We start from the raw sequence: 23595 nt of genomic DNA on the forward strand, positions 1-23595 counted from the left end.
CACCTGTCAGTTACATGAAACATTCTGAAAATCTTAATACACAAGCTTTTTGGGTATTTCCCATGTAAATTCTTCTCTCCCAAAGTGCCCATAGCATGCTGGTTTTTGATAGATTGGCCTCTTCAAATCCAGCTCCCTTAATGAAAAGAAAAAAAAAGCAAGTCTTACACTTAACTCTACTCCAATGTATATTATGATTTAGACACATCAGAGGGATAATCAGTATTATCCCTGGAAGAAAGACAATAAAACCTAGGTGTTGTTTCCTTGCACAATCACACGGATTTACAGCAGGAAAGGTAGTGAGCTGATGGTTTCAATTTTAAAGTGACTAGAAACAGTCAGCTTTCTTCAAATGTATCAGAGATGCGGTAAGTATGCAGTTAGGCTTTATAAGCATTACAGTGCAGAAGCATTACAATTGGAATAAAGTTCAACTATAACTATGCAAGCATCAATGTGTTTTCTGTTATTGCAAGTGTAATATAGAATACTTTCTAATGCTACTGTGCCAGAAAGACAATGCTGATCTCAAAAGAATCAGCCAAAGATGATAATCTAGTAGACTGGGTAACTGTGGAAGTTTAACTACTTATATAGATGCACAAAGTCACCATTTATAATAGGGCTTAACACTAATTATGGCTAGATAAATAATGAAGGTGAAAGTCACGATTATTGCTTTTTGGCCTGCATAATACAGCAGATTGAAGCTCTGCTAAATGATTAGCTACAGGTATCTACACAGAAGTTTCTCTTCATTTCATGAAAGGCCTGAAATATTTTCTTCTACTTGGGCTTTCTTCTATTTGTTGTTATGTTGTTTAATTATCTTTGAAAGCACACTTAAAATAGATTCATATCATCACCTGCTGGAGAGAAAATTGGTGGAGGAATGGCAAGAAGGAAAGAACCACAAATACTAACAGGGTAATGAATACGTTTTAGATGGTGAATAGAGTTCACATTCTTGCACTTACAGGGTCATTTATGAGGTACAGCAGCTAAGTTTTGTTTCAAGTAATATTTTGTGCAACATGATCACATGCTGCAATGGCTACTACAGTCATTTGTGCTTGACCCTAATACAAAAGCCATCAAAATGTGAGTGCTGACTACATGAAAAGAAAGACATCATGAAGTACTTTGGTGCATAGTTGATTAGAATGGATAGCCAGCACCATTTACAGGATTTTAAAAATTGTGAGGTAACATTTAACAAGGAAACATTCACTAAACAATGCTCATGTTTTTGCCTGCTTTCTTACTCCCTTACGGCCTTCACCACTTCCAGGGCTGTGATAATGCATTTTAAAAATGCAGCATTTTTGAGCACACCGAATCAAGGAAAGTGTCTGGGAACCACCACACAAATTACTGATGGCAATGAACTGTCATAATGACAAAGGCAAAGAAGAGATTTGATTATACTTGTGAACTGATAACACTTGGAAAACATTACGTAGCAACAGAAGTTGCCATAATGCCTTGCATTATCTCTGACTATTAAAAATGTCAGCTCTACCCTCAGCATGTATATTCAGGAAGCATTCTGAAAAGGAATGCAAAAGGCTGGCTACACGAGGAAAATGTTGATATAGCTTGTCAGAAATGTCTTTCCTTTTTTTAAGGGAAAAAAAGAGACTTCACTAACATGTTGACATTTCTCCCCTCAGAGTCAAATACGCTCAAGATTCCTCTGGAATATAGAGACTAGAATGACATTAATAGCTCTGGATTTAAAAGAGAAGTGAATCATTACAAGCATGTTCTTCGAATAATGAGATATCTAACATGTATGTTTTAGCATTTTGGAACAAAGGTCTTAAAACTTGCATTGCTCAAAGTGACAAAGTGGTTCCTTTCTGCATGGAGTCAGCTTCTTGCTGGTATCTATCTCAGGCTTGAGCTCCCACGTCAATTTCACAGAGTTTAATAAAGGGTGAGCTTACAGTGTGGCTACTCCCTTAGAAAAGCAAAGAGATAGTGTTTCTCTCCATTAATTGCATATTTCATGAAACTTTTAAGAAGTCCAGCCTGTAAAGTTTGGTGAAAATCAGCCAAGAGATTCAAAAGTTCTTCAGGACTGAGATAAGCTTGTACCATTAGGTCTTAGGAAGCTGTCCTACAAATAGGCAAGAGATTCTACCTCCTAAGAGTTCATATAAAGCATCATATGAGTTAGTCATGAAAGGGAGAAAAAGAAGGAAAAATACTAGGGTCAAATTACAGTTCCCTGGAATGTAGGTGGCTAACTGCTGATAAGGACAGGTGCTGATCTGCTTTTCTCCTCCAGCCCTTTCTTCTCTCAAAGAAAAGGGTAATTCCCATGCTTCTTTAAGCATAAGGATTATGTTTGCCTAAAGACCTGCTTTTTCAGGTTCAGAAACATTCCAGAAAGGAATATAGCTGGGTTGGCTGCAGGAGGCCATGTAAGTAGGTTTGGGTTTTCTTGTCCTCTCTGACTGCATGACACTTCTGATCACAACTGAATTTTCACTTAAAGACAGCTCATCTCATGACAGGATTTTTATTCTTTTTCTGTTTTTTAAATGCATAGAATATTTCAGTGGCTTACCAAATCTTAAGAGAGCATTTAAGAAACCTGAATTCCTTTTTAATTAAGTTTAGTTGGCTTCAAACAGGCTGCAGAAGAATGCATGACAGCTACAGACAGGCTCTCAGTGTTCAGTTTTTCTGATGCAGATAAGGTAGGTTACACTTACACCTCATGAAGAAGCTAGTCACTTGAGGATGTTCTTTTCTCTTCTGGGCTAATGGCCAAAATCCCCAGAACAGCAACAGCAAACACCATCCTGTCACTATTGTGGTAGGGTGACACTCAGCTTCTGTGCATGAGCAAGGGCAAATAGTAGCACAGAACATCCCACTCATTTTAACGGGATTGCTTGTGAAGTGAGAGCACCAGAACCTTTCCATCTTGTGGCAGCTGTCTCACAAGTTGTTGCCACCTAAGGATCAAAGGCAGGGAGACGATTCTTAGCCTGGTACTTCTTTCAGAAAGAGCCGATATTTCTTGTGCCTTCCAGATAAGGCAGGGATTAGGAGTCTTACACATCCTGTAAACAGACTGGAAAGCCTAACTACATCTAATGTTAAATTTAAATTCTACTTTACCAAGCACACTGCCACCTGGCTAGTGAACTACAATGTAGCACACTACCAGGGTTACTGGTGTAATTTGGACCTGTCTTACTTATTAGTACGTTTTGTGACCAGATTTATTAATTGGCCCTTGTATGTTGTACTGGGTGAGTAGGCGAGGGAAAAGCAGAAATGACAGCAATTAGAGATTTATGATGAAGATGACTTTCATGAGGTTAGGAGCCAGAAACTTTTTAACATTAAATGTTAAAGACAGCATTGAAAACATTATTCCCTTCCGTAAATACTAATAGCACACAAACCTTATGATAGCTCCAAGGCGTAGATCAAAGTTTTTCTGCACAATCTCAAGCAGTTCTTCTTCAGATCTGTCTGATGTTCCATAATGAAACACTGAGATTGCAAGAGGATGACTCAGACCGATAGCATATGATAGCTGTAGAACACATGCATAACAACCGAAACACAGTTAAAACAGTCCTTCCTACTTTTTGCTTAAGAGAAATGAAAGGCTCATCTTATGTATCAGGGGAAGGTTTTATGCACACCTTTTCTGCATAAAGCAAGCTAGGAGAAACTTTTTTGCTATTTGTCTTTTATGTTAGAAAATTATCTGTTTTCCTTGGAGAATGCTCAGCCTGGTCAAATATCAGACCCAAGTGACATTCCTTAAAAGCAAAAGAGGTACTTTCTAATGATCCTCAGATACCACCATTCTGTGTCCTTCAGCCTCAGCTAGACAAAAGGATTTCATGCCTTTGAGACTGGAGACTCTGAGATCTACAAATATTTCTGGGGTTTTTTTCTGAGGCAGAGAAAAGATTATCTAGGACAAGATGAGAAAAGGCTCCATGTTCCTAAAGCACTCAGACTTGTATTCCCAGAGTAAGTTATTTCTGTGCACTCCCTGGAACTTCATCCAATATTTCCATCTGCTTTTTAAAACACAGCTATCTGAAGCAGACAAAGTAACCCAGGAAGTATTCCCTGTAATTTCACTTCGTTCAAAGGAGGACAGAGGAGCTCTATAGCTCCTTTCTGACATCCAAGAATCACATTAGCTTTTTTTCAGCACAACACAGCACAGCGCAGACACGTTCTCTGGAAATGTATTTACTTTTATCATTCAGTCCCTTTCCAAAATACAGTCCTGCCGCAGTATAGGCTAACATACACTTCATTTTCTTCCATCTTGGTGTATTTGGATGAAAATATGTTTTGCTTTCACTGGTCTTCCTCATTGTGTCTGCTTTCTACAGATTTCAGGAAGTAGTAGTCCAACGGCTCAGATCTATTTATATACTTAATAGTAACCAAGAATTGATTTTTGTTAGAAACAGCCCTAATCATGACTGTCTTCCCCTTAGCTAATTTTGAGATAATTTTGAGATCATGCTAAGTCTGTTTTTCATTAACAAATAAGCTGACAATTCTGTATCACACTAAATAAAGCCTACATGGTATTTGTGGTAATAATACAGCTAATAAGCCTGCAGTTCTCTCCATTATCCATTTTGCCCTTTCAGTATGAAAAGGTGGTTAGCACAGAAAAAATATCTATAGCAGAGCCAGCTCAATTGTCTCAGTGGAGGCTGGCAAGGTCTTAGTGCAGCACACAGACACTAAGGGGCTGGAAAACACTTTTGCATTTCCACTTGATACATTTTTCCTTTTGTTAATCTTTAATCTAGCCTTCTATGACTTCACAGGACATTTGCTTTTCTGCTCTCCCATCCTCCTCTTCTCCTCCCATCTTACCTTCACTGCTAATATCTGACATCTCCATAGTTTGCTGTTAAAAAAATCAATCTTGCCTTATCTAGAATCAGGCTTAGGTATTTAAGGAGGGTCTCTGGGAATTACTGGGATAACAACATTCCCACCTAACTCGGGAATTAAGACAGTAATGTATATGTTCATAAATGCCATTCAGAATGTGCATACCAAGAAATAAGAAATTTGTCTTCTGTCCCCTCAGAAAAAAAAAAAAATTATCAACAATTTGTGAACCATCACTATTTGTGCTTGGCTCGTTCCCAATCTACCCTTTCCTTGACTAACTCCAAATCTTGGACTAACTCCAAATTGTTCCTAATTGGGATGTTTGGATAATATGATGTCATTGATTGTAACCACATCCAGTAGGCCTCTCCTCTGATCCACGGAGAAAATAAAAGGTTTTAAACACACCTCTGCAGCAAAACATCAGCCAGATCACTGTATTTTTTACTGTAGTAATTTGTTGCACTAGGTTAAAGTTACTACACAGCAGCTACTCAGAATAAGTGTGTGTATAAACTAGTATTGCAAACTGCCTAGACAAACCTCAATTGTTTAGCATTCATATTGGGTTCGTGTTTAATGATGAAAGTGTCTAGGGGTCAATAAAACATGTCTTTCGACTTCTTAGACTTATATTCATGCACAAAGAAGGAAGTGCATTTCTTCTAAGCGTGGAAGACTGATGAAAGTTCTTGTTTTAAACTCTTAAAAACAATTTAATTTTGCTTTTAATCACACGTTACACCGTAGTAGTATACTAGGAACACACAGTAGAGAACTCAGGGTAACTTACAGTTTAAAATGGTTTAATTTACAACTAATATGACCATATAGTACAGCAGGTTGCACAACTACGTCTAGACACTGCTAACGTAACCCTGTAATGTACTGTGCAGCCCAGGTTGGAGTGCTGGCCATGTGTGTGTGTGCAGAGGATCACTGGACTTGCTGGAAGTAAAAGCAAGGATGATGCAAAGAAGTACCCAAACCAGGGATGGCAACAGTTGCAGAAAAAATACCACTGTGAACACACTCCTTGCTTCAGGACCTTCCTGGCCTGTGTCTTTGGCTTTCCTCATAGGGGGACCCCTTAATACCACACCCCCAAGAGAAACTTCCTGGAGCCCCAATCTAGTATGAGAAGAGCTTTTCTGAAACTGGAGTGGGGCTGTGATCGTAGTATGTGTTCTGAGGGGCTGACCACACGAGACAGAATTTCTGTTATGGTGTATTACTTTCACAGTTGCTTTTACCTGGATTAGTACTCTTTTACAGAGACCAGCTTTCACCAGAGATTTTGCGATCCAACGAGCTGCATATGCTGCAGAACGATCAACTTTGGAGGGATCTTTTCCAGAGAATGCACCTCCACCATGGGCTCCCCAGCCTCCATAGGTATCAACAATGATCTTTCTGCCAGTCAATCCAGCATCACTCTGCAGGACAAACAATTGAATACATTCATGAGACACAACAGTTTACCCAGTCCCATACTGGGTTATTGGGTATAGCTTTGTTTTGTATTTGCCACAGATATGACCCATTGTTCAGTGTTCACCTTCAGATGCAACTGTTTAATTAATGAATAAGGTCTACATGACTGGAGTATTTTTCAGAGATGTATTAAGCCATCTGTGCTGCAGTCACTTTTGAAGACTGATAAGAATGTGGCACAACATCACAAACGTTGCACTCCCTTCAAATCAGCAATCATTAAATACTGTCTCTGGATTACTGGCCAATGACTTTACTCAGTAACACTTGATGGCGGCCAAGAATTTAGGACAAAAGCCCTCCTGAAGAACAGATCCCATAAGATCTAAAAGGTTAACAAGCTTCACTTAGATACACATACTAAAGCTGCAGCTCAGTGCTGCCAGCACAAGAGTGCTGAGTTCACCTTAATGGTTCACAAGTGGCACAAGGAGCACTTGGTACCCAAGTGCCGCCAATAATGGAGTCCCACCCTCTTGCATGGACTTCTGTCTGCCTCCTACAACTTGATGAGCTGATCCAACTGTCCAACCAGCAGAGAATTAACTGCCTTTCTGTCAGATTAGCAAAGCTGGTGATGGCAAGCTGATAAATGAACTCCAGACTGTTGAGAAACTCCATTCTGAAAGACGATAAACTGTGTTAATCCACTAAACCCCAAGTAAGTAATACGGGAGTAAAGCTGACATTTATTCTTCAATGAAAGCAGGATCCCTACATCATTCCAGTGTGATCATAAACACACCTTGTAGTTTTAGTCCTTCATGGAACTCTTTATACAAAACTAGACAGTTTTGTGTAACAAAATGTTTTACAATTTCACAGCAATGACCTGCTTACCTAGTACCAGCACCTGGAAAGCAGAACACATGTCAAATTCTAATGACTATTGAGTCTTAATACATTTAAGGTCTCCCTTGAAATTTGTTCAGCTTTCTGAATAATTTCAATGTAGAAGATCGGATCTGTTGTTATTTCTGGTTTTGATTTTTATTGTGAAAGTGAAGAGATACTTGCAGTCAGGCATTTTAGCGTGTAACTTCAGAGCTGGCTTTTGGTCATTTAAAATACTTTCTGGAAGCAAGACAAAGATCCAATAATCCATTTGGCTGTCTACGCAGGTACAGCTTCAGTTTGCCAGCTGTCCAGTAGGAAAACTCCAGCAAAATGATTGAAGCTTCCCTGAAAATGTACAGGCTTTCCTGGTTAAAGGTACATCAGTTCATTGCACTTTTGTTCAAGAGAACATTTAGAAGGATGTGGCAAAGTAGAATACAAGTCTGTATAGGCCATCCTCTTTCAAAGTACCATACCTTAGGACCACCTTCTACAAACTTTTCACTTGGAAGGAGATGATAAATCGTGTCCTCATCAAGATACTTCTCTGGAATGACTTCTTTAACAACTTTCTCCATTAGCTCCTTCTGTACTTGTTGTAGAGGTACGTCCGGGGCATGATGTACTGAAATCACAAGTGTGTGCACTCGGATGGGCTCCACTGCGCCATTACTCTCCCTGTATTCCATTGTAACCTAGAGAGGACACAATCCATGTTGCACTGCAACAACAGCAGCAGTATAACTCAATGCAGCTCATCCCCACTAAGCAACAGAAATTAAGACTGAAACACCTTGCTGTCTTGGAAATGCCACACGTATGGCTTTCCTTTCCTCTCCTGCAGATTTCACAGCCTGGAAGACACAAAACTGCCTTTGAGACTGCTAAAGTGCCTCACTCTTATAGTAGGCTCAGTGACTCATCCACTCAGCTGTGCAACACAGCTGTCAGTGGCTCTGACCACTGATCAGACACAGTATACATGAGGTTTGAATCAAGAATAGTTCTGTTTTAACTGAGAACCCACAGCACTATCCCAGTCCATGCTTCTGGAATGCTGATATTTATTCGAAAAAAATGCAGCTGATTGTCAGTAATTTGTTAATCTGCTTAATCTCCAGGGGAGAAGAAGCAAAATACAAGTGTTATTTTGAAGAAACCTGCTAAGATGCTAATAGAACAGTTTAAACAAACCATGTGTGCTACTTACAAATGTACCTTATGAAACTCACACCACCTTGGAACATGAAAATGACAGCACCATTTTGGACAAACATGAATTTAGATTTAGTAGCAGACAGGGTAAATTATTTCTATTGTTTCTTACCCTTACAGTTTATACAACTACGTTACGAACCTGTGTTTTCCCATCTGGTCTAACCCAGGGCCATGTTCCATTCCGTTCCAGAGCCTTTATGCTTGCAGTCAGTTTGTGTGCCAGGAGGAGTGTTAAGGGCATACATTCCTCAGTTTCATCAGTGGCATAGCCAGACATCAAACCCTGCATTGAAAAACAGGGAACTACATTGAAAAACAGGGAAATAAGCCACTCATTTCCACGTTCTCTTTCCATTTCTGCACCTGTCTTTGCCACACAGTACTTTAAAACTGCCCAAACCTAGAAAGAGACAGCAGTAACATGCAGAGTGAATACACTTCGACATATAGCCAGCCTGAAATAACATTTGTGTATCTGCATGCACAAGAATCACAGCCACAGCACGGTCTGGTTCCCGAGAATGGCTCTGCCTTAAGCATCCATAAGAATCCATTACAATGCTTAATAGACATAAAGCTCATAAACACTGCTCAATCTTCTCCCCATGCATGACAACTAAAATAACATAGCATTTGATGCCTAAGAAGTAAAACCAGGCTACTCAAAGGACTTGAAAGACCAGAAACTGACACCAGCTGATAAAAAGCTTAATTGTAGCTCTATCCAGTAAGGCCACTGGATATGGGAAAAGCCACTTTCACTGAAACTAGTGAAAGCCGTGTTACTTTTTTTCACTTCTGATGATTAAGAGAGTGCACAGTGTTAAGCTGCTAATTCTTACACTGCACAATAGCTTTTAAGGAAAGGCTCTCGTACAATGCAATTCTAGCTGCTTGTGCATAAACTAAATTTGAATAAGTGTCTGGAATTAAGTCACATTACCTGATCCCCTGCTCCAATATTATCGTCACTCTTGCCATGGGAGACAGCATGCTTGATCTCTTTACACTGTTGTTCTAAGGCCACTAAAACTGTGCAAGTCTTATAGTCCAGTCCTAGTGAAGGGAGTTTTGTAAAGTTAGGTCATACTTTCTTGAGAGTTTACAAATTGGTAGAGAAGCTTTTAGGGATTATCTAGTTATCTTGGCTAAAACTTTTAAAACTCTAAGCATGTAAGCTTCCTATACAACATTTCGTATTGCTAATAGAAGCAGACAATCAGCACATTTCGGTAACAGTCCCGGGTTGTGGGCAAGTTAGTGGTATTAGTTCAAACTTGAGCTCTTGAAACTGAGAGGATAAGTATAATCCTACAAGCTGCCCCACCAAAGCTTGTTACATTGCTTATGATGACTAGGGTTCAAACCATTTAGGTATTAAAGCTGGGAGAGGATTGTGGAGAATGTTACCAGAAACTGGGATTCAGTTTTTCTTGTAGTAGGTTCTAGGGTTCAATAGAATTATAGAAAAGCTGTATATATCATGCATGAAAAGGGAAGACTGAAGGGGAATAATCATTTAACGGGTTCAACTGCTGAAAGGAAGCTACTTTGGGAAATATTTTAAGAACACATAAAGAATTCCCTTGGGTGTGAACTTCAAGTGTCATAGGCTTATGCACCCCAAGGACAAGGAACATCAGTGTTAAAGCTTTCACTGTACAAACCTGCAGATGTAACCCCCTTCTGACATTTGTGCAAACACTAGTTCTTCTGCATCAGAGAACCAAGAGGTACCTGGCACTTTCAAGAATAAGTCTTTTACAAGTATGCCACCTTAAAACAGCTCCTTCAGTACCAGGCACTGAAAAACGCATATCAACATCTGCGCAGTTTTCTCCAAGGCCTGCATACACATTTCATTTTATTTTCCAGAAGATCATAAAAATATTAATTTGGCCACATGCAGAACAGACCCAAGAATGAACACATGAAGGATCTCACTCACCTTTGGAAGAGTCATCATACCCTATCCTCTTAAGGGTCTCTCTTACAATTTGTTGGTAATCTACTATAGCTTGGGATGTGATCTCTCCACAAAGCAAAACCATTCCAGTTTTTGCTACACACTCTGCAGAAAAAAGATGAAACATCAGAATTTTACTACTGCTATTTTACAGTTACACAGGTTGATCCTGAAGATGGTTCTATGAACAAAGGATTAGTCATAGGGGAAACTCAGTGTAAAGCCTTAGCATACCTATAGGTCTGTGTGCAATCACTCTTCTCTTCAGCTGATACTGAACATTAAAATGGCCACAAGTGTGTGTGGAGGGTGTCCGCCTTACCCAATTACCCTATCTCCACAATGGCCAGCAGCAAACGTCTATAAGAACACGTCAAATATATAGTGCTATTTCTCCAAATATATCCCTGGTCTCCAACAATTTCAGCTCAGGGTCTTCCTGAAGCTAAGGGGACATCATTTATTAACAGCATTACCAGTCTTTGACAGATTTTTGTTACAGTAATTCACGCAGCTGCCCCTGGCAACCATGAAAACTTTTAACATCTACAGCATCCTGGAGCAAGAAGCTAAGCTACTTCATTAAAAATTTTGTGCAGAATCATTTCATATTTTATTTCATTGTTTCAAGCATCCACCTGGTCTCCAAACCTTTCCATTTAAAACATAGAGAACATAGAGCAAACAATCACAAAAATTCACCACATCAATATGGCCTACAACTGTATAGCTCTACTTCATATTCCATTCAGTCCTCTCTTTTCCAGGCTGGGAAGGCCTAGGCTATTCACTGAAAGACACTGTATGGCTATGATCATATTCATTACTCTTGCCATACAATCTTACTATAGCCTTTTTTGGGGATGGGGAAAGAGAAACAGATTGTATGCAGTATTCAAGACCAAGGCAACCATGGATTTACATGACTTAATGATGTTCTCAGTTCCACTCTTCATTCCTTTCCCAGCAAGCCCTAACAGTCAGCTTGGGTTTTTACTGCTGCTGAGCACTGACTCTTTTCTCAGAAACATATGTCTATTACAACCCCAAAATCTCTATTCTGAATGCCAGCAGTGAACTGCAAACCTTACTTTCTCTACATGGGGCTAAGATTGCTCCCTTCCCCCTTGCATTAGCCTACACTAAATTTCATCCATCACTTCTATCATCCAATCACCATCTCATTTGAATAATTTTATCTGATTTCAAGATTAAGTATTACAGGCAGGAATATAAAATTGCACAACTATGGACTGCAGCATCACATAAAGACAATCAAGCCATCTTTAACTGGCAGCTAATCTTAGATAATCTAGACAAGCAGTTGAGAATTTAGCATAGGGCAAGCTTTCTCTGCTTATGTGCAAGAGGAATTAGTCTATATTGAACAATTAAGCTACATCCTAGCTGACATGGTATCTCTGAATTACACTGTGGACACAGTGAGAGTCTGTAATAATGCAGTAGCCCTAAATGTATACAGCACATCAACCCCAGGTTATTGTGTATCCCCACTACAGTGCAGGGTATCCTGGTACCTTTGTTTTCATACCCAGTCTTGTGCCCCTGCTCTACTGACCAGCAGCGCTGTTCCTGTCTGCCGCACCCTAGCAGACCACCTACGTGTGCAAGGCATGCATGGTGCTGTGAATCCCGCACAAGGGGAAGAGATCATATGTTACAGGTGGGAGGCAGAGAAGAATGGCTCTTAGCTTTTCCATTGTGGTCATTACAAAAACGGGAAGCCTTTCTGGAAGAACACAAAGTTGGGGACCTGGGGCTTAGAGAAGTGGAAGACTAAGGCTGCAGTCACCACCAACAGTCCCTAGAAACTCTTCCAGACCCATACAGCTAAGCAAAGCTTGATGGTGATGCAAGACTTCACGACATGATGATGCTTTTTTAGTATCAGGATAAGAAAGATTCATCTTCCTACCTTTGACTGCTTTCTGTTCTGACTGAAATTTAATTCAACCAAAAGAAAACACAGCTCAGGAGCTGCACTATAGCTGCAACTTACAAGTAAGCCCAAGCAACACCCCCATCTGCTCTACCCAAGAGAAAGTTACTGTATTAAGGTTTTGGGCTCTTCACTGGGGGGTGATTTCTTACATGTTTAAGTCTCCCAAAAAGAATATTTTGAACACCATTAGTAGGTTGAAACTTCCACCTTCTCTTTTGTACTGTCTTCTTTTACGGGTAGTTAAATTTTCTCTCTTGAATCCCATTTGTTGGGCACACTGGGAAAGACTTTTTTTTCAAGAAAGCATTTGGCTTCACTTAGACAGGAAGTAGAATAATTAATCTGCCTTCTGCTTTATGCTACTTGCAGCCAGTATTCTCTCACTTGACTTTACTGCTACCCAGTTTGTTGGCAGCACAAAGAGACACCAGCTCTATCCTGCTGAAATGAGGTAGTGCCAGTGTAATAATTCAGAACTTCATATGCAAAACTTGCTGATCTGAAAAGTCCAAGCAGTAAATAAAACTCAGAGAACCACAGATACATTTTTCTAATGGTAGACAGAATCTAGTTTCAACACCCCTGTGAACTACGTTTCGTACTTTTTTAAAATACAGTGTTACAGTGACTTAGTACTTGCATAACGCTTTAGATTTTTTTTTCCTGAAACTTTGAGGGAAAGCCTGCACAACTAAACAGAAATTCTAATCTTCACCCAGTAAAACCTGTACTGAGTGCCATAACTGCTTTCTGTTCTCCACGCCACTACTTTTTTAGCAAACTCTGAGTCTAGTCAACTAATTTATCTTTCCAGACTTACGCTTTAATGTTATACAAGTTTTCTGACTCCAGACAGCAGTTTTGGTATGTTTTTTTCCCAACAGGTTACAGAAATCAGGCATTTATCTATGTAATCATGTCACATCTCAGGCTTCTTTTTTGGTAAGACAAATTGATCACGTTTCTCACATCTCTTATGACACATTTTTCAGTCTTTGTCATTTTTGCAGCATTTCGCTGTTACCATCTCCAGCTTTTCAGCAGTTTTGGAAGCATAACTACTTGCAATACTGAAATACATGCCTCATCAAGTCTAACACATATGCTAAACCCTCCCCCCAAGTCTCCTCACTGCTCACATTCATGCGTCAAGGATCACATAAGGTTTTTCAGATGAAATCACTGTAGATCACTGTATTTGTGGGATGCAGCCAGTGCTCTGTGCTGTACCTATGGCCTCGATGGCTTGTTCTAAGAAAAAAATGACTGCATTCGGAGATCTCTTTACACACATTCCCTTTCTGTGTCCATTCCCCCTTGGAAACCCAGCTCATTCCAATTTGATGATATGTTAGCCTCTGGAAGAGGTGATGTTGCTAGTGTCAACATCCATGTAGAACACAGGGTAGTCCTAATAGAAAGTCCCACAAAAAAGGCAAGCCACTTTGATCAGAGTCACATTCAAATGAACTGTGCATTTACCTTCCTGTGAACCAAGGGTATCACCCTGCTTCTGTAAAGGCACATTAAATATCTATTTAGCACTTCCAGATTTTGAGTTTTATTAACACCTTTTACTCTTCAAAGAAATGTATCTTGACATATATCTTTCCTCAGTTCTCTTTTTCCCTCATTTTCTTAGATTCCTCATTATCATTAGCCCTGTCAACAACAGTTTTCCCTGATACTACTGGCCTCTCCTGATCTATTTCTTACATTTCATTATTTTTAATTGGTACTGGAGTACTACGTATTTCATTTTTTGCAGCTTTTTTCCTGCCTTCCCTTCTCCTCTGAGTCAGTGTGCCAGAGTTGGCCTCTTGACTGACTGTGGAAGTGTTGACTGCCAGCCAGCTATTGCAAGAATTTTGGATCATGGGATGTTATATCAACATGGATTACTTGTTGTACTTCATTAATTTGTTTTTCTATCCGTATTGTACTTACCACAGGCAACCTTGGCATCTGGATCAATACTGAGATGAGCATCTAGAACAGCATCACTTATCTGATCACACATTTTATCTAGAATGTAAAAATAAGACAGACATAACATTTCTTTTTGTGATAAAAACAAAAAAGTGATTTCTTAATAAAATTTCATTTCCAGTGTGTAAGAGACTTCTGTTTGTACACCATCTGCCAAGAGGCAATTTTAGCAACTTATGTTCTGATAGGTATGACTTACTCTGTTTTCACTCCTCTCCTCAAGTCAATCCTAACTGACATCTTACTATCATCTACACAGGCCAGCAGCCTCCCAGGTGAGGGGAAAATAAAAAAGGCCTGCAAAGGCATCCTGAAATATTAGTTTCGGGAGAACAGAAGATCCAAGTAGTAATGTTGGAAGAAGTATTTAAGCTAGGACCTTTCTGTAGGGGTCTTGCATTCTTGCCCTCCCTATTTTAAACTTTGCACTGCATTTTCTGTGTGAATTACCAGTTTTGATCTACATCTTATAACTGTCAGAGGTCTGCACTCAAGGCAGTGTTTATCACTTCAGTATCATCTGCAGTGGGGATCTCTGACATCTCATCTTTTTGGATGACAAGAGGCATTGCTCTCCCTACAAACAGGTGCATTAGACTCACTCCTGCAATTATCCACAACCGTCTGGCTTATTTGAGTTTAGAAAAGCATCTGCAAACATTCTCTTAGGGACAAACATTGGCCACTCACAAGTTTCCACTGTTATATTTCTGAGTTTTGGTCTTTTTTTTAGGACAAAAGCACTGGAGAAAAAAGGTTTTCCCTATTCTGTCTTTAGCACCTATGACTTATTGTCCAAGTAAGACCTGAGTATGCCAAATGCATCTGGTTTGTTAAAAGTTAATGAACAATTTAGGAGACAAATTGAGATTCTTTGTCTCATCAGGGTAACTGAACCAGGTAAAAGCAATCCATACTATTTATTCAAAAGTACAGGTTTGAAAGCTTGCATATCTGCAGAACCAACATGAGGAATGTGAATTAATCTTCATCCACCACCATTACAAAAAAGGGTATCCAAAATACATTCAGCCACACAACTACACAGCTGGATCTACAACACTGTATATCAATAAGCCAGGTGCCTATATTGTTTGCAACAGCCTCTATAATTATGTATGTAGTTGCCAATCTAAAATAACTTCTCTTGCAGGAGTAAGTACCATTACATACATGTGTAGACTCAAGGGCCCAAAGAGGAAGTTATGGAAGAAGCATAACTGAATGTCCATCTTAAACTACTTGTTTACTTTTAAAGATAATCTGGTCTGGAAGCAAACAAATATCACAATGAAATTATAAGGTAAGAGTAGGGTTATTCTGTACCCTGAAAGATCTGTAATTCAATGCAAAGATTAAGTGCAAATTGAATTTTAGTATGAGAACTGTAGAGTAATATCTTCCAGTACAACCTAAAAGAAAAGTGAAACATGCTAGCCTGTACCTTTGAATGGATAAGCCATTCTGCCATCAATACTACCTCACCCAAATACAAACTAAAAACAGGCTAAAACCAAAGCACAAGTGCTAAAATGTATGTGCCCCTTTTATTCAAACAGGCTACAGTGATCTCAGTGTCAGCATGAGGTTTGTTTATGGAGGTGCACAGGTCTCTTCTTCACTGGCACAACTTTCACAATCTCAATCGGCAATTTCTGTACCTTTATGTTTTTTGTGTTTTCCCCAGTCAAGGTGTCGTTAGTTAACCCCAGCCAGCAACTAAGCACCATGCAGCCGCTCACTCACTCCCCTCCCCACCCAGTGGGATGGGGGAGAAAATCGGGAAAAGAAGTAAAACTCGTGGGTTGAGATAAGAATGGTTTAATAGAAGAGTGTCGTGGTTTCAGCCCAGCCGGTAACAAAGGACCACGCGGCCGCTCGCTCACTCCTCCCGCCCCCCTCCGGTGGGATGGGGGGAAGACGGAGGAGAGAAAAAAAAAAACCAAACCTGGAACCTCGAGGGTTGAGACAAAGGCAGTTTACTGGAACAACACAAAGAAATTGCAACAACAACAACGGTACTAATGAAAAAGTATACAAAAAAGAGTGATGCACAGTGCAACTGCTCACCACCCGGGACCCGACGCTCTGCCACTTCCCCCACCGAAAAGAAGAGCCCACCCCCCGGCCCGCTCCCCCTTTATATACTGAGCATGATGTCACATGGTATGGAATAGCTCCTTGGCCAGTTCAGGTCAGCTGCCCCGGCTATGCCCCCCACCTCCCAGGTTCCTGTAAAAATTAACTCTATCCCAGCTGAACCCAGGACAAAGAGAAAAGAAGAAACCAATAATGATAACACTAAAAAAATGACAACAGCAATAATAAAAGGATTGGAATGTACAAATGATGCGCAGTGCAATTGCTCACCACTCGCCGATTGACACCCAGTTAGTCCCCTGCCCCCCTTTCTCAGTTGCTATACTAGATGGGATGTCCCATGGTATGGAATACCCCATTGACCAGTTTGGGTCAGCTGCCCTGGCTGCGTCCTGTGCCAACTTCTTGTGCCCCTCCAACTCTCTCGCTGGCTGGGCATGAGAAGCTGAAAAATCCTTGACTTTAGTCTAAACACTACTTAGCAACAACTGAAAACATCAGTGTTATCAACATTCTTCGCATACTGAACTCAAAACATAGCACCATACCAGCTACTAGGAAGACAATTAACTCTATCCCAGCTGAAACCAGGACACAAGCTGAAGCCAAACATTTAACTGTGCATTTCATAAGCATTTGCAAATTAAGTCAAACAATTTAGAGGCTTGAAAAAAAAGAAAAATTACAAAAAGGTGTGCCAACTTGATAGCTGTAAAGCCTGTCTTCAGCTGTTTGTTTTGCATTGATCCCCAGCTCAAGCATTATCTTACTGAAATTTCTTGCTAGTATATTTACTCAGAGAATCAGAATCCTGGTCAGTTACTTAAATTATATTGCACCTTCCCTTATAAAAATTGACCACAGTTTGAATACACAAGGACATAAGGTGAAAGACAGAAACATCATGTGGTCATAATTTCAGACCCAGAAATCACTTGTGCAATCGAGAATAAAATCAGTAATGCTAGGTTCCAAAGTTTGTCATCTGGCTAGTTTGTCAACAACCCTGAGGCAAGGCAAACTCAGTCCTGAAGATTGCGAAACTGATTCACACCAGAGGGACTGATGCTTGAGGAGGAACGGCATAACCTGGAACAACTGATAAGTTTTATTGCCGTCAGCTATTTGCACCATTACAACATGTAGTGCAGTGTTTTAAAGCAAACAAGTAGTTGTGGTCATTAAAGATATGAAGCTACATGCTGCAGCGGTCTTGCAGCTGTTGGACTGTTCAGTAGGGGCTGAGCAGACAGACTGATAAAACTGGTCTCATACCAGGTGCCATTCCCACCTAGCGAATAAGAATCCTGAGAATACAGATACACAAGAAAAACTCAGCTGCAAACCCTCAGTGTCTGACACCACCCTCATTTTCTATTAGGTTTTTTGTCTTTCCTTCTACTATGCAAAAAAGTAGGAGGTAATGCTATTTTTAGTCTGGACATTAAAATGCTCCATTTGAAGGTTCTGCCATAAAAGGAACTGTTGCTACCTTTACTGTAAATTTGAGTCACTAGTATGTCTGCTGGAGGTCCGAACTTCCTCCAGTCCATCAGTTAACACAGCTTCTAGATACATATTTGTGTAAACAAAGCTGTGTGAAAAATAGCTGAATTTAATGAACAGCAATTAGAGCTGAAGCACTGTCTTGCAGTCCCAGATCTGGAAAATACAATGGCTTTGTACAGCCTACCGTGTACATGAACATGTGTTAGGGAGAGCAACGTGGCAAAGAGGCATATGTAGTATTATAGCAGTGTCTGGAAAGCAGCTCTGCTGAAAATCAATGCTCAGTATTCCAAATGTTTCAGAGACTCAGAGTTCAATGAGCACCTATAATAAACATATGCATAAAGTAATATTTTTTCATTACAGAACTAAAACTGGAATTGTAATTCCAGTATATGTGGCAGCTCCAAGTCTACCTGTAGGAGACCTCTCCATGCTTTTTTCTCTCAAGCAAAAGTTTAAAGTTGTCTATGCCAGATTATATTGCATACTAAACAAATAAGACAAATTCTTGTCTAGCAAACAAAGACACTAATATGAAGTCTATTAAAAATAATTAATTAGTTCTTTCTTTTCTCCATTGGGGGACATATGACTGAACTTTCATCAGATAGCATTCTTTGGTGCAAGTATTAATAAAAGCAAAGATTCAATCAGCATTTTTACTTACCAGAATGTCCTTCAGCAACAGATTCGGAGGTAAAAAGAAATCGTTTTTCTTTTTTTGAGGTATGAATTGACATGTCTCGGTATCTTCAGTGAGCTTGCAAATGAGAAAGACCCAAAGCAACTGCACTACAGAACAAGCCCAGGCAGAAGTGGGAAGGTTAATGTATCTATGCAAACAGCTGATGTAATTGCTTCTGCATGTTTGTTCCTCAGAACTTAATAGATTAAGACTGATCTGTGTCAATTTTACAATGCACTGCTACGGAAACTCCTTTCATAAGACTTTGGTGTTTGGTTAACCGTGGTCCTGCTAAACTCTGCAGAAGTGTTATCATTATGTGAAGTGTGAACACAGCTAAGCCAGAGTTCAGTGCTTTTGCACACTTGCCAAGCATCCGTTACTCTTTCTTCTAAGTGCTAACTAAAAAGCACTTCAAGATAGTAACATAGCATAGAGATACTATCTGAATTTCTAAGGGCAAATGACGCTTTCTCCTAGGCATAATATCCATACATTGTACTCAGCTGCAGTAGTGAACTGTTCAGAAATGTCTCTCTCTCTACGTGAGAACAGGTGTTTGTAACACCTCCAGGTCCTAAGCTGTGCTCTTCTTCCCAAATACTATTTGTGTCAGTGGCTAAGTGAGGAGCTGTAGAGCAACCAATGGCATGCTCTGAGAAACAGCTATGAAGACAGTGGGTTCATGATAAGTTACTTTGAATTCTGAGACTAAAAAGCTATACCCTAGCACAACGAATCTTAAACTTGTCAATGGTCAGGCTCTCACAATTCATTTTACAGACCCCTTTTCTCCTACCATTTGCCTTGATGAAGAGATACTAGTAAGAAACAGCTGGACTTAAGTATCTAAACTAAGCAAAGAAGAGCTGCCCCTTTGGAAGCGCTGTTTGCCTTTGGCTTATTTCAGAACGCAGTGCACCAGCACACCAAAGCACCTGAGTACAGCACAGTGTTGCAAAGCTACCTAGGAATGATAACAAGTGCATCTGGTCTTAAAAACCCTTGTCCTGCTGAGGAGCTCTACACTGCTGCAATACATTATGTTGAGCTCAGCTTCTCTAAATCAGCAATTTCTGAAAATGTTGCTCCGTAAGCACAATAAACAGTAACAAGAGTGGTGCAGAGATGAAGGTACAACTGAAGGCTTTACAACTGGCCATCACAAGCAAACCACATTCACTACCAGGCCACCAGCAAACATCTGACAAGAGACTGTGTGTTCATTCTGCAAAGAAGTCTCCACTGCTAGGAAGCAGCATGCCTTCACTTCAGGACACTTCCCAGTAGTGAGGTATAGGAGGTAATAAAAGCAGTAATGAAGGCAAAGCACTTGCACAAATGAGACAAAGCCAACCCTCAAAAATATAAAGCAAAATTGTAATTCAGCTGCAAGAATGACTGAAGAAGGCACTGCCTAACTGTGGTAACTCAAGTGGTGTGCTGCAGCAGACCAGTCACCCTCGGTGAAAACCACCACGCTACGGAGTGATACATGAAGAGGTGACTTGGTTGGAGGAAAGAGACCATCTGCACCCCTTTTGGTTTTGCTTTTGTTTTTTTTTTTAATCCTAGGAACAAAAGTTTTCAACAGTAACACCAAAAACCATCAGTTCTCAGAGAACAATGATTGCTTAAGTGTGTGTGAAGGACAGCAATAAAGAGGAAGACTTTAAACCACAGTTAATGATTACCAGAAGTGCCCTATGAAATCCATTAACTCATCTATTCAATTGCCTTTCTTTAGCCTGAGATTTATTATGATACAACACAAAATTAAACTAGTCATACAGAGATTTGTGTGCCTGGAGGTATTTCAGTTCTGTGTATTAAATATGCTTTGAGCTCAAGTTACATGTTCCATAAAACACTTTATACAAAGAACAGAGAAACATTCATATGAAGAATTTCAATCTCCTCCATCGTTAATCCATTATGCTGCATTCTAAAATACTTGTGCTTTACATTGTGTCTTATACACTATTCTCATTCAACATGTGCTCCTCAGCATGTTTTATAATGCAGGGTATACATACACTCCAACCCCAGCCTTGAATGTAAAAGAAAAAAAAAAAAATACAAAGAACAGTCAACATTTGTAAGTGAGAAACCAAAAACGTGGGGGCAAGAGACAGCAGAGCAGAGGGAAGAGGGGCCAGGGCAGGACAGAGGTGAAGGCAGGAGGACGCTGGAAAAAAAGGAGGCACAAGAGAAGTTGCCTGAGCAGGACTAGAGCAGGCAGACGCCCATGCAGGGGAGATGCACAAAAGAAGACACAGCGCAGGTACACCTCTGAGGGGTCTGCAGATGGTGGAGGAGCCCACGCCAGAGGAGTAGAGACAGAAACATGGAGGAGCAAAAGAAAAGCAAACACAACACACTGAGCCAAATCTCATGCTCCCCATCACTTCAGCCAAAGGACTGAAGCTAGGTAGCAGGGAGGAAAGGTGTCAAGAGGGAAGTTGGGGTGTTTTCCCTAAGTGATCTTTTGTCTTCTTTATTTTTCAATCCTACAATCAGTTATTAGAAGTTTGTTAATTGGCAATAAATTAAGACAAATTCCCTGCAACAAAACTGTTCCGTTGCCTGTGATAGTGAGGCTGTGTTTTACAAGGCAGCTGTCTCAGCCAAGATTCATCTATCACTGGTGAATTTGTTCAAGGAATACCAATTGCTTCTGCAAGAGTCATATTTTCCTTTGCCTCTTTTGCTGATGTTTCTTGACCAAGTGTAAAAAACACCATCAGTGTCTCCAGATTTGGGAAGCTGTTATGGAAAACGGAGAGATGAACTGGCAGACCTTTTAAAAATGGGATCACTTCAGCAGCTGAACTTTCAATATTGCTCTGCATCCCAGGACATCATGAAAAAATTACTGTTGGAGCCACAGAACTGTACCTGTCCCAACTGAAGTCCATGCATATTCGGCTTATGTTTGGCACACCAGTTCAGTGTTTCAGCCAAAGGCTTGCCCCTTTTTGTTTTACAGATTTATTTTTGCCACAGTTCTACTATTTTCTCTCATCATCTATACAATACTTCAGTTCAACTTGCTTATGAAAAAAGATTGAGTTCTGAGATCTCACAGCTGAAGTGGCTCTTGTGTCTCAGCCACTTCTGTAATCAGTTCAACACTGGGTACTCCAGCTCAGACCACTCAGGTCAGCCCCAGATGAAAATGCCATTAATTCACATATCTGCCTCTGGAAACTTCTGCAGAACAAATGCTGTCCTTATAGGCAAATGTATTCAGGCCTTTTTCTCTGGACTGTTTCTGGCACTCCACCAAGATCTCCCAAGGTGATTTCCCAGCCCATTCTTTGCTAAGGCCCATTGCTAGTGCTATTGGCTGCTGCTTTTTTTCAGGTGAGGCCTCCCAGCTTTTCAGCTCTTTCCTCCGGCCTCTTCTTGCTTCTGTGTGCAGCCAAGATCCTCAGCTTTTCTCACATTCTTCTTTTCAGAAAGACCACTCAAACTGTCAGGCATATCACACTCTCAGGCTGAGCAGTTCTGGCATATAGGCAGGTCTACAGCATTGACCCACTTCCTTGCAGACCCCAACAGGTTTAAGAGCTGACTTCCACCAGACGTAGAAACACCTCTCTTGGGCAGAGTCTGGAGCACACCTGAGTGATTTCAACAGGTTTCTCCAGCTATTGACTAGATTGTATTGTATTATTTCTAACTCCTACTCATTAATTTCAGAGATTTCCACAGCAGTTCTAGCATATCTGCTGCACATTTCCTTCCCAAAAGTCTATTACAAATTCATGCCAATTTGTAGTACATACTCAGCTGCATATTTCTGATCTGGCCTCTGTACTCTTAGCTTCAGTTCCTACAGGAACTGAGGAAAATTGGTTACCATTTACTGGAGGCAGCATTCTGTACTACAAGAATGCAGTATCGTGATGTTTTTCCATCTAGATCATCTTGGATATCTAATTCCCATCAGTAAACTGAGCCAACTGTTTATGAGTTAAACTGTATTCTCAATGTATTTTCAGACTGGAACTTGTGCAAACCTAGAACATCTTCATCCCATCAGCATGTGTTTTTGCTCTCTGCAATTTGAGTTCTTCACATGATATTTGAATTCTTGGCCTCCTCTCTGGATTTCTCTTATGAAACCCATTATTTAGTGAATAGCCTTGCTAGAAACTGAAAATACAGTTTATGATGGCAAAGACACTGCCATGCAAAAACCTATCACAAATTCAGTTATGTTCCCTTTGGAGACCGTGCTTCTATTTCAGTTACAGCAAAAGACTTTAAAAATGCAACCGTTTCTCTGCAATAAAACCGCTCTGCAATCATGTTTGAATCACTTCAGTTAGAGCACAACTTGACGGAAAACTATAAGCCCTATATATTCGAAAGAGACTACCATTATGGTATGAAGTAAACATGCCAACAGAATAAAAACCTAAACATAAACCAAAAGCCTCCAGTTCACAGCTCCAAAGGACAGAAGACCCATAAAACAAACGCCAAATGGCTTGAAGAGATGGGAAGTATGTTAGGCTGGTAAAAAAACAAACAAAAACCCAAAATTAAAAAAAAAAAAACAAAGTTACTTTGGAATTCAGATACGGATTTTAAAATATGACTTACAAGCGGAGACCCTCCAGACGCTACAGGCTCTGGTAAGTGTAATATCCTTGGTGTATAGACATTAGCTGTAACGAGCTTTGGTGGCGCCTAACTCACCAATTATAACTGCTATTTCTTCCCCCGGGGCCCACCAACTCGTGTCGCCTCTGGCAGCCACCAACTTTAAGATTTCAAGACACCAGGACAGACACTTCCAGATGTAAGGAACACCGCCCTTTCTTCATGCGTTATCTGGTGACTTCCAACAGCGGCACCGGTTACCCCCGGCAGCGCTCCCCCATCTCCCCGCACAGAGACCCAAGCGCCCGC

The 23595-nt window shown here is 40.3% G+C and overlaps 1 protein-coding gene across 1 annotated transcript; it reads right to left on the bottom strand.

Moving 5' to 3' along the window:
• Nucleotides 1–33: 33 nt before the first annotated feature.
• Nucleotides 34–18727, bottom strand: LOC104832800. Its single transcript, XM_010569164.1, has 9 exons — nt 18655–18727; nt 14334–14411; nt 10406–10528; nt 9401–9513; nt 8597–8740; nt 7716–7934; nt 6162–6344; nt 3429–3562; nt 34–136 (listed from the first exon to the last, which is right to left on the bottom strand). The coding sequence occupies exons 1-9, from the start codon at nt 18725–18727 to the stop codon at nt 34–36; spliced, it is 1170 nt and encodes a 389-aa protein (XP_010567466.1).
• Nucleotides 18728–23595: the final 4868 nt, after the last annotated feature.

The sequence above is a fragment of the Haliaeetus leucocephalus genome, unplaced genomic scaffold (genome assembly GCF_000737465.1).
Source record: "Haliaeetus leucocephalus isolate CR32 unplaced genomic scaffold, Haliaeetus_leucocephalus-4.0 Scaffold263, whole genome shotgun sequence".
Lineage (NCBI taxonomy): Eukaryota > Metazoa > Chordata > Aves > Accipitriformes > Accipitridae > Haliaeetus > Haliaeetus leucocephalus.